This window comes from Phoenix dactylifera, chromosome 12, assembly GCF_009389715.1.
Source record: "Phoenix dactylifera cultivar Barhee BC4 chromosome 12, palm_55x_up_171113_PBpolish2nd_filt_p, whole genome shotgun sequence".
NCBI lineage: Eukaryota > Viridiplantae > Streptophyta > Magnoliopsida > Arecales > Arecaceae > Phoenix > Phoenix dactylifera.
The window spans coordinates 6117602-6140810 of NC_052403.1; the positions used below are offsets into that span (position 1 = coordinate 6117602).

Sequence of the window (23209 nt, forward strand, 5' to 3'; positions counted from 1 at the left end):
AAGAAAGAGTCAAAAGGTTAGTGAAGGATAGGGTCTTAGAATCATTAACTTCACTCAGAAGTTACCAGCAAGTCTGAAATAGAAGTTCTCATTGTCTGCGTCCGGTTGAGGATCTTCATCGATTCCAAATAAATGGTGGTAGATGTCTCGTACCTTAGTGGATGTTGCAGCAGTTTTTTGAACCACACCTGAACATCCTAAAAGGACATAGCTAGGAGAGCAATGGTTGCAATGTTCACTGCTAATTCCTCTCCAAACATGTTTTGCAATGAGGGTAAATCCCACTGACCATTACTAATCAGAGAAGAAATCTTTGTGTCATCAAACTCTATAAAGGTGTACACGGGCATAGGAGTTCTGTTAATAGGAATATTTGAGAGCCAGGCATCCTGAAGCAAATCAATGTTTGAACCATGACCCACCATCCATTGGAAATCATGATTAAAATAGGAAGAGTGCTTAACGATAGATCTCCAAATAGCTGAACATCTTTTCCTACAGCGATAATTTGTCCAAGATCCTTTAAGTCCATATTTAGCTGAGATAACAGAGGCCCACAAAGTAAAGGACTTAACACCCAACTTGCAGCCAACCTTACCATGAACGCCAGACGCCTTTGCTTCAAATTCAGTATAACCAGGCTACCGTACCTCTTCGGTTTGCAAAACCACCTTCCAAGACACCAAGTGCAGCCCACGCCGGCCTATCTCATGTGCCCACAGGTAACGTTAAGAGGCACAATGCAATATGTAGGAGATGAAGAGGCATAGAGCATAAGACGGTCTGCAATAAAACAACCCTCTCGGCTTGAGAAAGGAACTTCCGCTTCCAGCCATGCAGTTTGCTGTTGATACCAGAGATTAAGGAGCTGCAGTCCCGAGTTCAATTTTCTACCAGATATTGGAACGCCCAGGTAAGTAATTGAACCAGTCTTCTTCTTCTTCTTCTTCTTCTTGTTTTTTTTTTTTTTTTTTGCTTTGGCGGGTTCTTCATACAATTCGTATACGAATACATCTAATAAAATAAAAAAACACAAGCTCGCAGAGTGTCTATGACAACTCCCCTTCTCCTCACCAGAGGGTGTACTCTTAGTGATGGGCCGCGTAGGCAACAACCTAGTCGGCCGTCCCGTTGGTTTCTCTGAATACATGCTTGGCCTGAAAGGCCACCCCATCCCTCATCATCATCCCTATGTCCCGGATCAGGGGGTGATTCGTGCTCTCATCTCTCGCCCCTCCCTCCAGAATAATCGAACTGGCCTGCAGCACCTGCCGCGCATGTAGAAGACCTGCCCAGGCAGTAACAGAACTAGTCTTCACCGTCATACGCACAATGGAAAGGATCCTCCAAGCAACCCAGACTGCTGACAACAGAGTTGCATAATATTCCCAACTGCAATGGCATTAGTAACTGAAGCCTTCACTGTGATGAGGAGATCATCAGCAAACATCAGATGAGAGATCTCTGGGCCCGTTCTTCCTGGTTTGAAGGCCTTGATATCTCCATTGTATGCTGCTTGCTGTAAGGACAAGGATAGCATATTGGAACGTAGCACAAGGAGGACGGTGGACATCCCCGCCAAAGACCAAGATTGGAAGTGAACCAATATGTTGGTGATCCATTCACAATGACGGAGAACTCCGGTAAGCAAACACAAGAACAAATCCGATCAATAAAATCATTGTGAAACTCATGACGTCTCAAAACTGAGAAGATAGGACTATTTTAATCGGTCGTAAGCCCTCTCCGTGTCCACTTTCAAAATCATCAAAGCTTTATGCTTAGAAGGCACCTCCATGGAATAAAGATCTCCTGAGCAAGCAGTATATTATCAGAAATTTGTCGACCAGCGATGAAGGCCCCTTGTTCTCTTGCAACTAAAGCTAGTAAAAGACCCTTCTAATCACCAACAGCTTGGCCACAACCTTATATGAGGCATTACAAAGACTTATTCGGCAAAAGTCCTTGAGGTCCATAGCACCACCTTTATTGGGAATTAGAACAATGTAAGTTTTCTTCCAGTCAGGAGGCATAAGCTTCAACTTAAACACCTCTTTAATAGCATCAATCACCTCACATCTAATAAAAATTTAAATTTTGAAGAACTGGGGCTGAAAGCCATCAGGCCCTGATGACTTCTCAGAAGCAGGGGTCCCAAGAAGATGTTCAATCTCCTTTGTGGTCTCAGAGACGGTAAGCCCTTGAATTTCTAACTCAGAAATTCTGCATGAGATGGTAGGTAGGACAATAGGGACATCAGAAAGATCCATACACCATTTAGCTTGGAAGTACTGACAGAAAGGATCTGAAATTTCCTCATCAGAAGAGGCTTCTTGTCCATCACCACCGACAACTCCGTCAGTTGTGTTCCCACGCATCCAAAGAATAGTAGAGCGGTGGAAGAAGCTTGTATTCATGTCTCCTTCCTTCAACCAGCGGACTCCCGATTTATGATGCCAAAAGATTTCCTGCTGCCGAGGAATCCTCTCATGTTCTCTCAACTTATTAAGAAGAATAGCATACTTCAATGGATTGAAACCTCCCAGCTGAATGCCCTTATCGTGCAAAGCAGCGATTTCCTTTTCAAGTTTATCGGCTTTTGGTGAACAGGTTGCCAACCGTGTTTCTGCTCTATTTTAGGAGAGCTCGTTTGGTGGATTCCAGCAGCCTAGATACCCTGTTGGACGGCGGCAGAGATTGATAACCCCTCCAAGCACCCCGAACCACCTCAGTAACACCATGACAATTGAGCCAGAACTTTGTCGATGGCACAAATTCTTTAATCACGATTTATCAGAGGTGGTAGATTTTGGCAGGCAGTTGCAACATTTTCACTGTCACAGCCTGCAGAACTTCCTGGGGGAGTACAAACTACCACATTGAACATCAATTTCATTTTGTGCTTTACGCAGCAGGTGCACATCAGCATCAGTGGTCCGCCATCACAAGCCTCAATTGCGAACCAAAGCTCAATTGCTATCTAATGCAAGGTCTCAGCTACTAAAATAGGAGGTTGCACTAGATGGCACATAAAGCAGCAAGACATAGATCATTTTCTCATTAAAAATATCAAAATAGTCTATAATTACTCATTATAAAAGTAAAGATGCACAATATTTACACTTTGATGTTACATGTCTCATTTGTTCGGGTTGAATGTCAATTCAGCCTTCACAAGAAACAAGATGGCATCTATGGTGCAAGCATTTCTTCAGAGCCAGTCCCCGATAAGAATGAAAAATTTGAGCACACAATTAAACCAACACCCCTCCACATTGCCTCTCGCAAACACCATCAGCATAAGAATGGCAAATATCACTCTGAATAGCATCCCTACATATATACAACGGCATAGACATAATATTCCTTTAGTACTAAGATAATCGAGGCATGTCTGCAACAAAATAAGAAGATTCCATAAAGGGCCAAATATATCTCTGATGAAACAAAACAACAAAATTGTTCTGAACTTGAAAGCTCATATTATTAAATAAAAGGTACTGTGCATAAAGAAGCATATTAGCTGGAACAAAATGATGTTCATGTAAGTTTTAAACCTTTTAAAAGGAAAGGCAGACACAAATCCCTAGCAAAGATACAAAATAATGACAATAGAATATAGTAAAAACAAGGAATTTTTCTGAAAAAAAATATTTTACTAGTTTGATTGTCAGAAAAAAAGTCTTAAGCACCCTTTGTGATTCTCACAAGTATCGATACCCTTGGACCTATATCACCATGACAATAGAACTCATCGGCCACTATATTTTTTGAAACATGGGGTCCAACAATTAAAGTCATGTATTAACAAAAAAGCAATTATCAATATCACAATTATGACTTAATCAAGAGCATCCAACAAAAGCCTCTTAACTAACAAAAACAATGTGTCAACAAACTTTTCCAACCACCCATAGAATCAGAGTGCATGGACCTCCTTAAAAAAAATACATAGAATATATAGGGGCAGGAATCATGCAGTAAAAACCTTCGTACTCGAGTCTTTTTAAGTTTTAGTTTCAGTATGTAACTAGTGCATGCAAAGTCTTGAGCATAGCACTATCCTGCATGGTTTGGATATATGGAAGTCAGACAGGTGACCAGCCAATATCGAGCATCCAAGAATTGTCTATAATTTTCAGCAGTGAAACTAAGGGCTCGTTTGGTTCGCGGGAAAAGAAGGGAGGAAAGTGTGGTCAACGGAAAAGTAATGAGATGCCTCTTGTTTGGTTGGAGTTTTCAAAGGAGAGAGAAGGGAAAGTTATATTCCCATGGGAATGTGATTCCCACATTTCATGGGAAAGTCTTTCCCATGAGAAACATGGGAAAGTAACTTTCCCATGAGGCGGGAATCACTCCATTTTTACTTTTTCCCAAAAAGTCCTTTCAGCATTAAAGAATCATTAAAGAGGCATTAAAAACCTAATTTTTATTAAGGGCATAATAGGAATTATATATAACTTTCCTAAGAAAGTGGATGGCCAACCAAACATAAGCACCTTGGAAATTTGTCACTTTCCCATGGTCAACCAAACATGCCAAAAGTACTTTCCTAGGCATCCTCTTCCTAGGAATTTGTTTCCCAGGAATCATATTCCTAGAAAGGAAAATGCTTCCCGCGAACCAAACGAGCCCTAAGATTTTCATTAGCCCAGCTCAATTCTGAAAGATGTACAACAAAAATAATGTGTTTTGAAGTGAAGACTTCCAATAAGCTAGCTACCCTACCCCAAAACACAAACACACACATGCGCACAGCTAACTCAAGCTGAATTCAGAACAGGCTGCCAATTCTTTGCTTGCTTACGGTTTCAAAACTTTACCCATGAGTCTTACAGCTGAACTAGAGTGTCACTCCTGTATTATTCCTATTATAGTGAATGACATTCAAACCATAGAACTGTATATACATCAAGCATAAAAGAATATGCTCTGACCTGAGGTCCAAACCTTTTGTTTTTCCCTTTTTTTTCATGACTCAGTTATTAGACACTAGTAGAAACATAGGAGTGCATAGGAGAATTATTCAAATATGTCCTGAAATGCCCATGATAAAAAGGCTGAGACTCATCTGACCTGACACTGCTTGATGCACAAGACTCACCACTAACCCTAAACCCGATGCCAACTTCACCATAGGATTCAATAGTGACAGTCATGGTTTTTGGGCCTGTGCAGCATTTGTCCAACAGCAATAACTGATCAGATATCCTCTAACAGAGTCATTTTAAAGACTAAAACAGCCATTCAAGCTGCTAGTGGTAAATTTTATCAAAAAGTGATGAAGTATATCTTAATGCAGATACAAAGTTCCACCAATAGTACTGTATTTATCATCTGAAAAGAAGTAGGGTAATACTTTATATTTTGAACTTCACGAAATTACAATCTACTACAGCACCCTGCTGACATGAATTATATGTAAGATATAAAAGGAAACAACAACGGCCTCCCAACACTCAACAGTATGCTAGTGGGATTCTTGAGAACCATTATGGTGGCAATCACATCCCCAAACATTTTATCCACCCATGAATTTCTGGAGCATACCACTTGCCCCTACATCTTATCAATCATGCAGGTGTGGCTGCATTTTTTGCAAGCCGGCGCCGCTTACTGGGACACCTCATATTTGGACATAATGAATGAAATGAAACTCATACCTGTTGATGCAAAGAGGCCTATAATTTCAAGCACTCTTTGATGGAGATCATTCAAGGTTTCAGTGACAGAAATGCCAATCAACAAGCAGACAAAGTAATCTGCTCCGATGAACCAACTATTCCCCATGGCTAGAGATGCACTTGGATACACAAAAGAAGGGTGAAAGTTGTGCAGCATCAGACCAGCATTACAATCCAAATGCTCTGTTATACAGATCAGCTGAACTCGGTATTTGAAACTTATGTTCCTCGTTGCCAGAATAGAAATTATTAAGCCCAAACCTCTCATTCCTCAAGATATCAGGCATGCCCATTTCACTGCCACTTCTTACATCATTCCAACCACCCCATTGGCCATTTGAAATGTGTGCGCTTCTGGGCTGCCGGTGTGATATCTGCGTAAATGGCGACAGACTTCCATGGTTTTGCATTAAAAGTCGAGATGTAATATAAGTATCGCTTAAAGGTAAGAATCTATCCCCAATATGATCTGGTATTCTTAGATTTTGATAAGAAGAGATGGATTGCTGCATCAATAGCTGAAGCCTTGGATCACTACTGGAAGTGCTAAGCTGTGAAGTAAAAGCAGGTTTTGAACTCAACCCTGAATTGTGAACTCCAAGTGGCATTCGCCCTTTGCCCACTGCAAGTATTGCTGGATCAATGAATTCCACATCATCTGAATTTCCAGTTAGATGTGCTTCATACTGATTTCCAAGTGAAGGACCACCCAGAAGATGACTATCTGGAGAGGGAGGAAAAGAACAAAAGCATTAGCTTTACTAGCACTGCAAAACAAAGGCAAAGTATGCTATGAGGCACCCATTTCGTGCACACAAGAAATTCCCTTTGCCATGTGGCATGAGGGGATGAGTGCAACTTGTGGGAATTGGCGTGATACAATGGGGTGCTTGCATGCTGAGTTGCAAGGCCAGCATGTTCGGTGCAGAGAACCCTTCGTGTGCCCCAATGATTGCCCCAAAGCATATCCTGTTAGAAAGTAGACAAACTAGAGTATGTTGCATCATAAGCCTGGCTGAATCTACCTTGAGAAGAAAAGCCTGGAGGGGGAGCTCTACTTGGTGCCGAAAATCCAGGTGGAGCTGATATTTTAGCCCTTGAAACACCTTTGGAGGACAAGATGATAACGTACATTAAGAGTGCATGAATAACTATCAAAAAGTGTTTCACAAATCCAAATACGAGGACAAGATACAACCATCAAGCAGGATAATGTCCGCATACCAAATGGATCAAGTCATCATAAACCCAGATACAAGGATAAGATACAAATATCAGGAAAGATAATGTCCACATACCAAAAGGGTTAGCTACACTACAATATAACATATTCAAATACAAGCACAAGATAGACTCAAAGACCAAGAAATGGACATTCATGAGAATTGAAGAAACAAGCTATAGCTCAAACTAATCACATGTTTCAGTTGTTGCGAACTGACAGTACGAGTCCAGGTTTTGGCTCACAAGCAATATCCAACTTTTAATCAAGATGGTTATTGAGTTAAAACCAAGCCGGAGCAGAGTTTGCATGGCCTTGGCAATGTTTGAAACTGAAACAGCCACACTTATGTTGCAAGCACTTTCACTTGGTATTACCATTTTCAATTATAATTTAATGCAAAAAACAATTACTCATTTTTTTTCTTGAAAATTAGGTTACAACATCATTAGCAAAAATTTTGTGAAATGTTTCCTCTAGTCACATTAGGCTTGTATACGTCCAATTCTGTTCAGAGTCTGCCCAGCCAAGCTAGTTGAAGGACCAGTAAGGATCTACCAGACAACTGAACTGTATAAATTACAGATTGGGCTTGTTTAGATCCATCAGGAAATAAACAAAAGATATACCCATCAATACATGGCCAACCATCCACACCTGTATTACAAAGACACTAAACATGTAACCGGACCAGAGTCAATGCTGTGTATAAAACTTGAGAGCATAGGTGTATAAATGGCTCATTGTCACTTAGCAGACTTCTCTGATCTCTAAATCAGTAGCCCTAAACCATATTAGAACAAGGCATGAATCCATGATTGCAAGGTTAAATGCATCAGAAGTCACTAATTTGGCTGGCAAGCTACTATGCCAGTACGCAAATGTATCTGAAAATAGGCATAAAAAACAACTGAAAGAAAAAGAAAAAGATTGGAAGGGGAAAAGAACCAAACTTATTACATGGTTTCACAAAAAACCTGTTTCTACAACTTAGATATCATAATTTTTCTGCATATGTCATCTAACTTCCAGCAAATCAATTCAGTTTTGCTTCTTGCTCCAATCTAAACAGCCGAGTTCTACTCCTAGAAATCCTAAAATTCTAGTCATGAGGCTAGTCCCCCCTCTGAATGAAGAAGTAGTGGGGCCCCCTTCCCGCCCACGTATGCGCCTTTATTTAGATTCGAAAAATTATACTATACACTAAATTTACTAGGCTTACTTTTTTGTAACAAGATGTGCCAAAAATTGGCAGAGAAGTTTCTATTCCCACCTAAAACCTCCAAAACCCAAATCACTACAAATGAAATCTAAAAAGCAAAAATTTTAAAAACCATGTGGGTAAATCCCAAAACATAATATTTCCACACGCGTACATACACTACATATAATATATACAATTTTCAAGCTTTAAAGCAACCATAACACTAGGGCATAGATGAAATGCATCTGATCAACTCGAAACAAAAACAAAATTGGCAAAAAGAACCAAATTGCAAATCATTAGGAATACTTAAAAGAGAAACATGAAACTAAGCCAGAAACAGCTGAACTCTCTCATTCCACAAAATACATGGAACTTCAAGACTATCCCACCAAACCATGCAAAGCATTCCATTGTGCTAGTTAGCTTCTTGTTGCAAGTTACAAGATGATCACAACAACGAATTAGGTCCAAACCAAAATGAAAGAAGCAGATGACAGAAGATTGAGAAGCCCAGGAATTAAAATAGATATCATTGTCAACCTGAGGTCCCATGCATTAAAAAATGCCAATTATTTTGCTATTTAACTAAGAAGGAAAAGGGGTCATTGCTTGTTGCAATGGTGAAAGGCTTTGGGCTAGCAAGCGCAATGACGGGGGTTGAAGTACTAGTACAGCCACTTTGTGAAAAAAAAAATGCCACAGGTTAGGCCTGTCCCTAGCCCGTCCCTCCCAAGACCCCGGAATACTGGGACCATAACTAAGCAATGGCCTTTTGGCGTTTAACCAAGAAGGAAACCATGTTAAGTATAAAGCAAGACATCATGACAAGCTGACAAAAACTCAAAAGAGGAGGGTAGAATGATGACATACGATGCATGGCCAAGGTCGGGATGAAGTGGGAGGGTGTGTGGGAGGGGAATGAGATTTCATGGAGTAAATGATAGATATTATGCTGCTTATAGTTTAGCAATACATATGATCTGGCTAAGAAAAAAATGGAGCCCAATAAGTGAATGTTACTATATATCCACAATAACTTTTTCTCCTTCAGCTTGATTTTGCAATGCACTTGATGATACAATTGGTCCTATGACCTATGTTGCTGGAAATCTTAAGTCAAAGTGATGAAAAGATTATAACTACAATAAACAGATATATTTCATGCTCCATGTCCAGTCGCGGTTTAAAGCTGCTTAACGATACAACTACCAATTGCCTACATATATTAGTTCCAAAAAGTGAGAACAACAATATAGTATCAAAAGTCACTAAAACCAACAATTATCAATGTGCAGATTAAAAAACCCACACTGGTTTGGAGCTTCGGTGCAATATATCATGTCTTCATCCATTAGTGCACAATCCAGTAACCATAACAAGTTAAAAATATCAAAACAGAAATATAGAGTCCCATGAAAAAATAAAATTAAGCATGCAATATCATAAATATTAAAACAACATGAAACAAGAGAAACAGCAGGTGTTAAAACATAAATATTAGCATGTGGCAAGATATTGAAACTACAAAACAGTTGACAAGAAAACATTAATAATAACTCTCATTTTTTTGAGATCAATAACAAAAACTCACCAACAAGTCTGTCAGAGGCAATAACTAGATTGCTATTGGAGACAGCATTGGGACACTCAAAATTACTGAATTGAAACCCACTCTGGAAACCATCTCCAAAAGAATCCTGCAAAGATGAGCATAATTTCTGTGCATTACCACTGTCTCTAAGAGAAGTCTCTAGACCGCTTGCTTCACTTTCTTGCCTTGCAAATGAGAACCTGGATTGATTGCTATTCTGTGATCTCCATGAACTCGATAATTTAGACGACCCATCTTGCTTTTCAGTTTCACCAAGCAGCTTAGCAAAATTGTTTGCTGAGGATGAGTCATCCCATGGATCAAAATCCAGCGACAATATATCTGAAATGATGCTGCTTTCTCCCATATCTACACTTGCTGTTTTGTCAGAATTAGCTACATCATCAGTTTTTCCTAGGCATTTTACCATTTCTTCAGAGCAGTTCATCTTGGGGCTTTCAAAAACCTTCCCGCTGTTAGAAAAACTGCTTAGGTCATCCTCTTTGTGTCCATTGCATAATGCAGATTCATTTTCTCTTGATAGAAACGAGGCCATGTCTACCTTTGTCTCCACAGTTTTACTATCACCAGCAGAAGATGGGTGCCTGATTCCAACACCATTATTCCAAGAGCTATAACTAGCTTGATTTGCACTTTTGTGAGGATGATTTAGATAAGGTGAACATGATGGCTGATTATTGGCATCATCTTCCCTCTCAATTCCTGTATACACAAAGCCTTGCTTTTGCGGCTCCAGATCCCAATCAAGTAATTCATTTGAAATATGTGCATCATGCTCCAAGGAGGCTCTGCTTAGTGGCTCTGAAGATAAATGTTCAACCCCATGTTCAGGTTGACATTGTTGAGGTCTTGAACACAGATTAGATTTTGAAGTCTGATGTTGGTCCATGCTTGACTGACCAAGCCCAAGATGGTTATCGATACTCACTGAAGACAAACCCAAACATAAACTCTCTACATTTCCATTCACAGTCATACTACCTTTAGCAGCTTTATCAGTAGTAGAAGATAGCCTATCTGCACCTTTGGACAGGTTGTTCATTGATTTTGTGCTGCTCCCAGCAAGAGTTATGCCTCTCCCTTTGTCTTCAGCTGCAGGAGCTAGAAGTCTAGATAAGCAACTAACAGAATTTTGTGAAGTACGAGCTACATCCGATGCATCATCAGGTGACAAGTCTGATCTAGATGTCTGGCTCTCCTTGTCATTAACCGATTTTAATGGCTCTGATATTTTAGATGCAATCACATCATCGTTCCACGCAGAAGGTACAGAAGCACAATCTACATCTTGAAGAGGTTCTGATGACATCACTGTTAGGCAGTCCTTCCCTGAACCAGGTTTTGATGGTTCTAAGGGTCTAGATATGCCATTCGTGGGCATTACATGCCTTCTTTCTGGCATCTTTGATGTTCGAACTACATCATCATGCCATGCTGAAGAGTGTTTTGTGCTTTCAGTCATTGAAGGAAGCAAGGATGTGCTATGTAGAGTTTCTACTTTCTGTTTAACAGGGGTTTGTGAGCATGCTACACTTACGGCCGAAGTACGGCAATTTGAACTACGAAGTCCCCTGCAACATGTCAAAGTTTTAGCAGTAATGTCTTTCGGCAAGCTGAAAATAGAAGAATAAGAATAGAAAGCAACATACCATGAAGCAGCAGCTGGTAAAACAGTAGGCTTTCCACTATTAGGAGGAGAACCTTTGGCATGGCTTGGAGCACTCTGTACAAAAAAATAGTTCAATTAACACAAGAAATAACAGCAGAATTATAGAATGCATAACCAGCACCAATGTGGATAATTTCAAATAAAAAAAACAGCTATTCAATGCAAGCTCAAACACAAAACTTTACATAAGGATTTACATTTGAGACACTCTTGACTGCTTGTTTGCCTGTAACAGTCCCATTGCTAGAGAAATCATCTGCTGGAGAAGGCAACACATTCCCCGAGCGTCGCTGTGAATTATTTGAAGCAATTTGTGGGACCCTACTCCTGTTGAACCATATCAAATGTAAATCAAACCATAAGATGAAGCACAAATAAGCCAAAAACAGCAGCTTGAGCAGATAATTATTTATGCCAAGAAAAATAATATTTACAAAAATATTACAACCTAGTCCAAAACATAAAAATGTCAGAAACTATAAGAGAAACTGAGAGCTTGCCTAACAAACTAACGACAAATAGACAATGAAACCAAATAGATCATGCTCCAAATTAATGACCCTTGTAATGCCTTTGATTAGTAGGACTAGATCTATCCTTGTTTATTTTAGAAGAGTTCATGCGCATGCTATATGAAACTGTCAGAAGCAAAGTTAGCCGCACCAGTCAGTACCATATCGTAATAGGAGTTGCCGTATTATACCAATACCGAACCGATATGTGGTACCATAGTGGTATATGGTATCATACCATACCAGCACTCGATACACCGAACCTTACCACCGTATCGCGTACCGACACCGTAATAAGATAGTACCGATATGGGATCCAGTACAAAGATGGCGAACCTTGCGTAAATTTGTGTGAATTAGGCCAACTTAACTACAAATCATGATAAGCTGACAAGAAAAATTGTAATTCAATGAGTTACATGACACAGAAATTACGCTGACCATTACTTCCTCAATCTTGTGAATAATGATGATGTCTTGGTATTTGCAGTCTCAAATTGAATCAGATAGTTACGCTTAATCATAAGAGTGTATTCAGCATCATTTTGTATCAATTGATAAAATATACAGTGGAATCGTTCAAAGACATTAAGATGCCACAACAGCAACCCACATTTCCACCTGTAGGACAGAAGTCGAAACTGTCGATTCAACCTACTTTATTGCTTTCAGCACCACCACCACCACCATCACCAACCCCCAGACCCACAACCCAAATAAATAAAATAAAATAACCTACAGCATCATTAGTGAAGGACGTATGCACCAATATACCATCAAATTCAGCCTGCCACAAGGCAAATATGTCAAGCTTAGTGTTCCTTACAGGATTTGTTTGGCTCAAATCACACCATCAAACATAGCATGATCAAGTTGTCACAAGCAAACATGCACACGCGCACTAGCAACCATCTGATTTCATCCAACCACCCTAAATCATAGTTGATATTATCCTTGCATGGTTCACTGTACCGGCCCAAACCAGACGATATGGGGCATACCATATCGTACCGGTTCGATACTGATACCAGGTACGGGTGGCTTACCGATACGATGTGCCAAAAAGATCCCATTCCGTACCGTACCAACATGGTGCTAGTGTGGTACCGGTACGGGATTCGATACCGAGACGGCGAACCTTGCTTACATGTGATTTTTTTCCAACTCGACTGCTAGAATCAACTGATTAATTTAATGAAAATATATTACATAATTCAATAGTAGGAATCTTCAGTTTAGGATGGTACACCCACTTCTGAGTCTTATCAGAAACTCGCCTCCGCATCTACTTCCAAAGTGTTTTCTTATTAAATTTCGTTTAAGAAACCAGCTAAGCATACCTGCACCCAACCCACTTCCAATAACTAAATTATGTAAACTAACTCCTATATACAACAACCACTAGATCTGAACCACATCTAGGGGTGGCAAAATATGATCCGACCCGCCAATCCGACCCGCTATAAACAGATTTGGGTTTGGCCTAAACAGGTTCGAGTCGTAAACAGGTTAACCCGTTTAACCTATTTATTAATTGGGTCGGATACGAGTTTTAGATGTCTAACTCGTTTAACCGTTTAACCCGTTTATAATTTGATGTCCACAGTTTTTTTTTGTTTTGTTTTATTTGCTGGGAGTCTGGGACCATAGTTCCTTTTTATTTTTGTTTCCCCATTTTCCCTTCCTCTCTACGACTCCACTCGAAACTCCATCTCTATGGCAGAAGATCTCCACCCCCTCCGAGCCCCACCTCCGCCGCAAGCAGTGGAAGATCTCCTCCTCCTTAGTCGGTGATCACCCCCGCCACCCCCTGCCATCCAATGACCCCTGGAAGCTCCCCTCCAAGACTCGTCCCCTCACCATCCTCAGCCCCGACGACCTCCGCGACGCCCCCGGACGCCGCTAACCTGAATTCGAGCAGCGGGGAGGACGCTGGAGACGAAGGGTACCGGAAGTTTGACGACCTTTGGGGGAAAATCCGAGAGCACGAGGGCGGCGGCGGGGGCTAGGATTAGGGTTTCAAGCCCTCCCCTCTCTCCGTTCTCTTTCTTCGGCCCTCAAGACCCCGAGCCCACCCTAGCGGCTTAAGGTTAGGGTTCCGACGTCGACGGCGGCGGCAATGAGAAGGTACGAATTCTGCAGCTCCTCAAGGTACGCTTTCTCCACCTCCATTAGGTTTCCATTCTCCTCCTTTGGTTTAGGTCGTCGAATCCATCGAACCCCACAGAGCCCAGCCCTTAGGAGGAGGGGAAGGAGGAGAGATGCTGGGAGTCGGGCCCTTTGCCGGAGTCATCGTCGTCGAGCTCGAGGTACTGCTGTCGTCGTCTTCTTCCATGGAGAGTAGAGGTTTGCAGAAGGATGGGATCATGGAAGAGAGTAGGGCTTGCTGCCCAGCTATAGAGAGGGATTTGAAATTTTGAATAGGCGGAGAACGAGATGAGAGCCCCAAAAAAAATTTTTATTAAACAGGTTAAACGGATCGGGTCGGGTTACCCATTTAATAAACAGGTCGGTTCATGTTGTAATTTTCTGACCTATTTAATAAACAGGTTAGGTTCATGTTTATGATTTTCTGACCCGACCTGCATCTGATCCGACCCGTTTATGTCTGACCTGACTCGATTGCCACCCCTAACCACATCCATGTCAAGCTTTCAGTTCTTTTAATTAAGATGGCTCAGATCATTACATCATGAATTACCACTGGATTGCTTAACAAGCAATATTAACAATTCAACACCATATTTGCTATCCCATGCAAAATACTACCTTATTCGTTATCCCATGCCCAATACCACAATCTTTAGTAAGCTATCCCAGCATGTTTTCAAATCATAGACACCCAAAAATGCAGGATTTGGTAAAATGCACAGTGTCTGCAAGCTATTAATGATCCTATCTAGATTAAGAGGAATATGAACTAGATTACTTATGGCATTTATTTCCACAGAACAAATGGAGAAGTATCGCATTTTGAGTATTCAATCTAGCATCCAAGTGATAACAGAGGATTTCATCTGCATGATGGTTTCCTGCACATTGTATGATAAAACAATTCCAATGACAACATAATTCTGTTATTTGTAAGCGCTTCGTGATACTAACCAGCTGACAACAAAGAAAAATGACATTGGAGCAAGAGTCTACATAAGCATATGCTCAGGATACGTGTAATGTAACTTACTGGAAAACAATCGACATAAGATAGTGTATGGAATTATTGTGCTTGCTCTACATCAATCTCCCTGAACATGGAACTTTGAGGCCTCAATAATTGTTAGTGTTGCTTAAATTATCATACTAGCAAATAGTCAGTCAAGCATAAGGAATTACTTGCCGCGCAGATGCTCTCAATCATCTTTTCTAAAAAATCCCTATGTGCTGATAGATGATAACATCAAGCAAAATATGAAAAAGATGTTAGGCATGTATGAAATATGAATCAAGGAACAAAAGTATTTTCAATCATTTTCAAGGTCAATGCATATTCAACATCAGGATCATGCATGACAAAATATATCTACTCAAAAACATTGTTTGAGTTGGGGATAGTGCAGAACAAACCACAATGACCCCCCTTGTTTCACTTTACTCCGCTCTATCACATCACATGGCTACTTCTGCTCCGGAATAAAGTTATAGGGGACAAAGGATCCATAAAACATTTCCACTTAAACCAGAAAAAAGGTATAGCAAACGAGAATGCTACTTTATAAGTCTAGTTTATCCCTTTTTTTTGCCCCAGGTTATTCCATGATTCCTCTGGAATAGGATATAACAAATTCCAAACCAAACAGGAGTAACTTGAGGTTCAATCGCTATGCAGCATATGTGTCCATACAGAGAAGTAGATGCAGCAGCGATGAGCCATGATTAATGGCATACAAAAGGTCATCACAAAAGCATAGGATAGCTATTGAAGTAGTGGCAAAGAATGCACCAATAAATGCTTGCCATAAAGAGGATGCACTTGCTCATTTTTTTAACTAATAAACGTCCTAAATTATGTATTGCTTAACACAAACATCAGACAACTAAATATGGCAAAGATTCAGTTTACATGTCATAGCAATTTACAGGGTTTCTGAGTACAAAGTCAAACCTTCAAGCATCTTCAGTATGACTATGTTATTGATGTTAAGATTATCCGCAACAGAATATCTCGACTTTAAGGTTTAAATTATATGCAATAACATGGGTTTAAACTATATGCAATAACATGCATCCAAATAATAATAAGTGGAAGTAGATGAACATATCTGTGTCTATAACAGAAACTGTGAGGTGTTACACACAGACAATATAATAAAAATACCTTGTATAAGCAGAAATTATCTCATCTTTAGTGAAACTATCCTCTTGGCTACCGATGTCATGCAAATATAGACAATCTGGATTGCTGCAAGCCTGGATAAATAAACAAACTACAGAAAGTGAATTGAAGGAAGATAAATCCAGGATCACTAGATGGTTGATATTAAAATTGTAATGAAATCCAAACAAACTACTCTTCACACCATATTTCTCAACCAAGCATGGCAATACTTTGTAGTACCAAAGCAAGCTCTGCAATTGTAAATTCCAGTGTCACAGAAACGAAATCATGGAAAAACAGGATCATCTAGCAAATAAAAACGTAAGTCACACGCTTACCTCAAAGATTTACCTTCCAAAACAAAATTGTGCACAGCTTGAATACACCGAACTGCTTCCTCTTCCCTAGCATATGTTATGTACCTGATCCAATCGCAACATATATAAACAGTCCAAGCTAGTGAAAGGCAATAAATACTTCATTCTAACAAACCAAACAAAGGAACATTGGGCCTTCTTTTGTTCCAAACTCTACATAACTGAAGTGCAAACATTGCTTCTGAACAACATCAGTTAAATGGTGTTTGGATAAAAAAGAAATTACCCACTAGTATGCTACAATGTATTCAGATCAAGGTCATATTCAAATTTTACAATAGGACATATACTTACTAAATATTCTTCATTGTACTTTCTGTATGTAAAAAAAAAAAAGATTGTCTGGTACATGAGCCTCCCAGCATTGCAGGTTTTGGGGAGGGTTAGATGTACGTAGCCTTACCCCCAACATGCAGAGAAGTTGTTTCCATTTTTCAAACCTATGACCTCTAGGTTGCCATGCAGCAACCTTACCATTGCACCAAAGCTCATCCTCCTAATTCTGTATGTACATCTTCCTGATTCTCTTAACATCTTTGGTCACCCTTTACAGTTTAAAAATATTAGTTTATCTTCTCATACTGCTATTCTTAGACGTTTGCACAATATTAACACTTCTCAATACTTACAAAAATACTTACATCCTCCTTAGCAACTTTCTGCAACATCAGATGCCTACTTCATTAACCTGAATCAACTTCCACTACTAGATCATTAAGGTATGATTCAAATTATCCACAATCATGCAACTTCCCACCAAAAAGATACCCACCCACCACCCCTTCAGCAATCAACTTGGCTGCCACGAAGAAAGGAACCCTGAGAAAGTCTTCTTTCTCAGTTGAAGAAAATCTCAATAGGAAACCACTAGTTTTTTATTTCTCCAGCAGAAAACAGGATTCCCAATATACCTGAATACTTCATTAGAATTTCATTTCCTTTTGACCTGCCCTAAAGGCAACAACTGCCACCATTTCCTCCCCTGCTAGCACCAATTGAATATCGGGTCTGGACTCTACTGGATGTCAAACCATCAGTTTTTATTCTCTCAAAACTGTCAGATTAAAAAAATCCATAATTGCTAGCTAAATTGCCAAAGACTTCAATGCAAATAGAAAGTAAGAGACCTCTCCCAACACTAGAGCATCCACATTTGAATAAGAATCATGAGCACTGATCAAGTGATGGTGTGAGATCAGTTAATATCCAGCTCATTCAAACTTAATCTAACTTAACCTGAATTAATCTTTTGCATAAATATAATTCATTTGTCCCTGTTGATTTTATAAAGTGATCGAGTAAATGGAGGTGCCAGCTGACCAAGCTGGTAGATTCTTTTGGCAGTTGTACCCAGAGAATGGGTTCAAATCTTACCTTCACCAAGGTTTGGGGTTAAGGGGTATTTGGAGGAGCGCTATCCCCTGTATGGTAACTCATTGTTTATAGGCCTCTTGTACACTCGTCCCTACCCCCACCCCCACCCCCACCCCCACCCCCAAAACTCACTCCCTAGGAGGAGGAGGAGGAGAAGAAGAAGAAAGTAAATGGAGGCACTCAACAATACATTATTCATTTACAGTCCAATAAACAGAACACCAACACAGACAAACAAGCTGCATGTCATTAGCCAAATTATGAATAGGACTCCCAATCCAAAGAAATCTTGATACTTTGTCAGTACATAGAGGACATCAAATGTGATCAAGGGGAAGTATCTGAATCATCTTTAAAGATGCAGCTTCTTAAACTCTTTCCTAATTGAGCTCATTCTTGCCATTTGAATGCATTGGTATTTATGGGCTCATTGAAATGCAATGCATGTTTTCTGCAACTGTGAACTTGTAGATTAGACTGTTCCTGCCAATCTAAGTTCTGCAATCTGAAATTTCAGCAACATAGACAGAATATATGGAGGGGATTATAGGTATCATGCCCACGTTATCCTAATTATCATTAGCAAAGCCACTTCACTCTTATCCATAATGAGTAACAACTACTAAATATCAAGCCAAGCATTGTATTTGCCACAGCTTTACAAGCCTCCCTAAACAAATGTTAAAGGGTTAAACATTTGGCAAACATAGCATTACTAAACAAGTTACAATGTTGGTAAGCCTTTCAAGAGTTTCATGATAGTCTGCCAAGAGCAAGCCCTATTTCTCGGCATACGATTTATTATCACACACCTATATGACCTTGTTAATTACAAACATCTTCTGGCTGGTCATGGTTATTATGTTCCGTCTTTATTATTCATGCTTAGAGCCAACATGCTCCTGGGTCTATCCATATAATTATCCCACCTAAATATCAAGTCTATTTAACATGGACAGGTTAGGATGCATTATTGACCTTAGAAGAATTCTGAGCAATTCTACAGAAATACATTCTAAATCTTTAAAATCATTTAGCTATACTATCGATAGTTATTAAAATAAGTAAATAACTAGATTGGAAAAAGTGATACATAATGAAAAGAGATCAGCAATCGATGACAAAGTGGAGTTTATAGCCTCCCTACCAAGAAAAAAAAAATTGTGCATGCACAGTTACTAATGCACCATAAAAACTGAGAGTTGGGTGATGCAGTGACATCAGACATCAGACAATATGGACATGATATCACACTAACAGGAACATGTATCAATCCAGCTTCAGAACTTCCCAAGCTTTCTCGTTTGTTTGGGCTCATCAAAGCAAAGGAACATCATGCATCTAAAAAGCATACATTTATATGCTCTACTTTTTATATGCATCTAAAATGTTGCAAACAATTACCACATATACAATCAAGATGTCTCAGTGTAAGAAAAGAAATATGAGTAACAAACTGCTGCTAAACAAATCCAAGAAACCTTTTAAATTAGATTAGTCCAGGAGTTTAAAATTTGAACAAGCCATACCTGAACATAATTTTTCAAGCAACCTATAATATTTAAGACGAATGGTAAAATGGCATTGTGATATTGCTTTCCAAGAGCCAGAAACTTCCGATTACATAATTGGTTAAATGAGCAATGATTAAAAAAACCAGATAATCAAGAAAACTATGATCACAAAGTATATAAGCTTACGAATCAATCCGACAACCTATTGCATAGAACTTCTTCCTTTTCTTTTGGGTGGGTGCAGCAGTCAATACAGTGAGACAAATGTGTCAAAGCAAATGCTGTGCCTTAAGAAACTAGAAGATGACAACAGAATCGATTGCAACAATAAAACTTACACGCTAAATGTGCTGCAATTGGATGCTTGCAGGGCCACGGCACTGGCTGGGCGAGAAATTGATACTTTCAAAACTTTCCCATACTGGCCAAAGTATTCCCTGCGCTCGAGTATCTGGCAGTACCACAAGTGAGCCTTGCAAAGATAAGAGACCAAAGTTGACATTTATAAAAAAAATAAAAAGCTTGTTATGCACATATCACGTACACTTTCATCACATAAATTATAAGGTAGTCCAATTATATACACAAGGTTCCGTTGTATCACTCTAACACTGCTAAGATGCTTCCTAGCTTCTGTTGATGCTTTAGTCTTTGCCTTTTGAGACTTTTGTTTCTTCTCAGCATTAATCTCAGCCACCACTCTGTCGAGAAGGAAAATATCATAGTAACTCTCATTACAATCATGACAACATTCACATTGATAAAAAGAACAGAATAATAATCTAAGAAGACAGAAACCTTTCACAATTGGCAGCCATTCCAACAATTTTTTCCTTGTCATATGGTGTCCTGCATGCTGGACATCGCCCTTCTGTTTCTTCCTTCTCAGCCATATCCATGATATGATGCCAACACCAAACACAAATCTATAAAACATTACAACAATCAGATTAGAGGTTTCTAACCCCAGAATCTCTGCAAATAGTAAGGAACTATGGACCAAGAATTCATGCGTTTTATCCTAGCACCAAAGTGAGGTTTTGACAAAGAAAGCATAAAACAATACAAAACTAGGGTACACAGTGCCCGGATCCTGTTTCTAATAGCTGAAGGCATTCATACCTCGTATCCGCATTTGCATGGCTTCAGCTGCTGGTCAGTCAGGTCCATCTCCTCGGCACACAGTGGGCAAGTCCTTTCTCCATCGTCACTCATGGTTGCCCTTCAAACATAGTTAAGTATTAAGATTCGATCAAGAAATGGACGGATTAAAAAAAAAAAAACAACTCACAGCTCACCAAGCTGGTCTCTAGATACAGTAAAGAATAAAATCCCCATCAAGATCGTAACCCTCAGAGCCCCAAATTATCAGGATTAGCTCAAGATACTCCCACGTAGCAGTCCCAAATGCAAACCCTAAAAACCCTATTTTTCTCCCCACAATTCCTCCACTCTTCTTCCTCCACCAAATCACATCGCACACAAACCTAAATTCTAAAAGAATGACGACCCCCCTCCCCTTTCCGTTCCACCAAAATCCAGAGATCCCCATGAAATTCCCCATCGCATGAAATCAAAAAACCCAAAAATTTCAATAGGCGCATGCGAAAATCACCATCTCAAATCCAGATCAAATAAACGAAGATAATCCAAGAAAAAACGCATCCATTCACCCTAAAATCGACAATTTTTCATAGATCATTAACATCGAGAAGGAAACAGATAAAATTTACCCTACCAGAATCCGAATTGAATAAAAGATCGCCAGATCGGGGGGGAGATGGAGACTTACATTGGGAAGCAGGGATCGCGAAGGCGAGCTTGAATCAGACGGGAGGAACCGAGGAAGTGGGGAAGGAGTAGGCGAGAGAGCGCTCGGCGAGAAACCGGAAGAAACCAGGGGTCGAGAACGAACCAAACCCTCTTCGCCTCCGGATCGTTTTTGTCGCTGCTGCCTCTTTTATCATTGCGAGACGCTATCGGTTTTAATAAGCGCCCCAACCGACAACCCCCCTTGTGGCGGTAGAGAAACTACGGGACGTGCCATTAGAACAGCCGGTTTCCCGATTCTGCCCCCAGTTGGCCGCCGCGTTCCCCCCGGGCCGTTCCGGTTCTCCGCGTGAAACCGGGTGCCGTGCGACCCCCAAAAAAGGGGGCCCCATGTGCCGTGCTTATGGATGTGGGGAGTTGGGTAGCCATCTCACGGGAATGCCACGTGGTCACAGTTGAAAATGGGTGAATCGTTCAGAACGGGTTCGAACGATTATATATACATATATGTATATATATATATATATATATATATATATATATATATGTAAATGTATATGTATATATATATATACATATACATTTACATATATATATATATATATATATATATATGTATATATATATACATATACATTTACATATATATATATATATGTATATATATATATATACACGTACATATATGTACATATAATATATGTATATACACGTACATATATGTATATATAATATATGTACATATATGTACGTGTGTGTGTGTATATATATATATATATGTATATATGTATATGCATGTGTATATGTATATATATGTATATGTATATGTATATGTATATATATGTATGTGTATGTATATGTATATGTATATGTATGTATGTGTATGTATATGTAGATGTATATGTATGTATACATATACAATATACATACATATGTGTGTGTGTGTGACGCTGTGTTTTTTTTTTTTTTACATCGGCAGAATTAAGAGATAGAATACTCCACAGAGGTGGAAAAAAAAAACTTTTTAGAATAATAAATAGAAAAGAAGGTGACCTAATCAGCATCTCTATTCATTTTCCGAAATATATACCCAATCTAAAAGGCATTACACTTTCTCAGCCGCCTTCGGATGTCATGTAGAAGTGGATGATCAGGCATCCCGGCCTTTTCTATTGAATCTACTCAATCATCTCTACTGAGTCTTTCTCCAAAATGATACTTCTAGCCTCTAATACTCCCATCGTATACGAAACCCTTCAGGATGTCGCGCTTTTACTTCAGCCCTGGAAAGATGGATGGTTAGTTTTGTGTTGATCTGACGATGAGGGCCTTATCCTGAGTGGGCTGGTGCGCGTGATTGACAAATTGGAGCATCCATTTAGCTCACGTGAATAGATTTCATCATTAAAAAAAAAAAAATCTTTTCGTACATAGAGGGGGCGATCCTCGAAAATCGAAATAGCTGAAATAGGCATCAGCTGTCAAAATCCAGATGATGGAACAGAAGGCTAAGAATCCAGCATAAAATCCCCATCCGATACTTGCCACCCAACCCAATCCACCGCAATTGGATAATGTCCCGCACAAGAGGATGTCTAGTGTTGTTGCATATGGAGATGGGATTAATCCAAAAAAATTATAATAGAAGGGACCCTTCCAAGCAAACTTGTTTGTAGGTTTTGGAAAAAAAGAAGAAAGAAATTGATTGTAACACTTGTTTGTTAGATTGAGAGTATGATATGATATTTGTATTGAATGTGTTTGATGATGATTTAATAAAATTTCAATCTTCTAAGTTTCTTGATATCTGCTAAAAGAAAACCGTGCCCATTGCCACCTAACCCAAATTTCTTTTTTATTTCTTCTTTATTTCTTTCTTTTTTTTTCTCTTTTCCCTCTCGTATCATTGGACCCATGCTATATATGCCTTGTTTCATTTTTTTTGCTTCTTTA

At 39.5% G+C, this 23209-nt stretch overlaps 1 protein-coding gene across 3 annotated transcripts; it reads right to left on the reverse strand.

Moving 5' to 3' along the window:
• Positions 1-3030: 3030 nt before the first annotated feature.
• Positions 3031-21454, reverse strand: LOC103716197. 3 transcript variants are annotated; one of them, XR_605481.4, is made up of 14 exons: positions 21279-21454; positions 20609-20708; positions 20285-20412; positions 20031-20187; positions 19825-19937; positions 16560-16643; positions 16424-16472; positions 16222-16313; positions 11592-11721; positions 11375-11448; positions 9705-11296; positions 6710-6790; positions 5664-6408; positions 3031-3333 (listed from the first exon to the last, which is right to left on the reverse strand). XR_605481.4 is itself a non-coding variant. In XM_008804108.4 (13 exons), coding segments are annotated over exons 1-13 (3159 nt in total). In that variant the 5' UTR covers positions 21281-21454; the 3' UTR covers positions 4965-5851. The 3 variants fall into 3 exon arrangements, 1 of the variants encoding a protein (XP_008802330.2); XR_605482.4 differs by having other exon boundaries at positions 3031-3394; XM_008804108.4 differs by lacking the exon at positions 3031-3333 and having other exon boundaries at positions 4965-6408.
• Between the last annotated feature and the right edge of the window lie 1755 nt (positions 21455-23209).

Bases quoted from the DNA above. Each gene is read 5' to 3' on its own strand.
- LOC103716197 (XM_008804108.4), bottom strand. The intron at 19,938-20,030 runs GTACGTGATATG...TGGTACTGCCAG, and splicing joins ATAATTTATGTGATGAAAGT to ATACTCGAGCGCAGGGAATA. The intron at 11,722-16,221 runs GTATTTTTATTA...ATGGTTCAACAG, and splicing joins ATAATTTCTGCTTATACAAG to GAGTAGGGTCCCACAAATTG.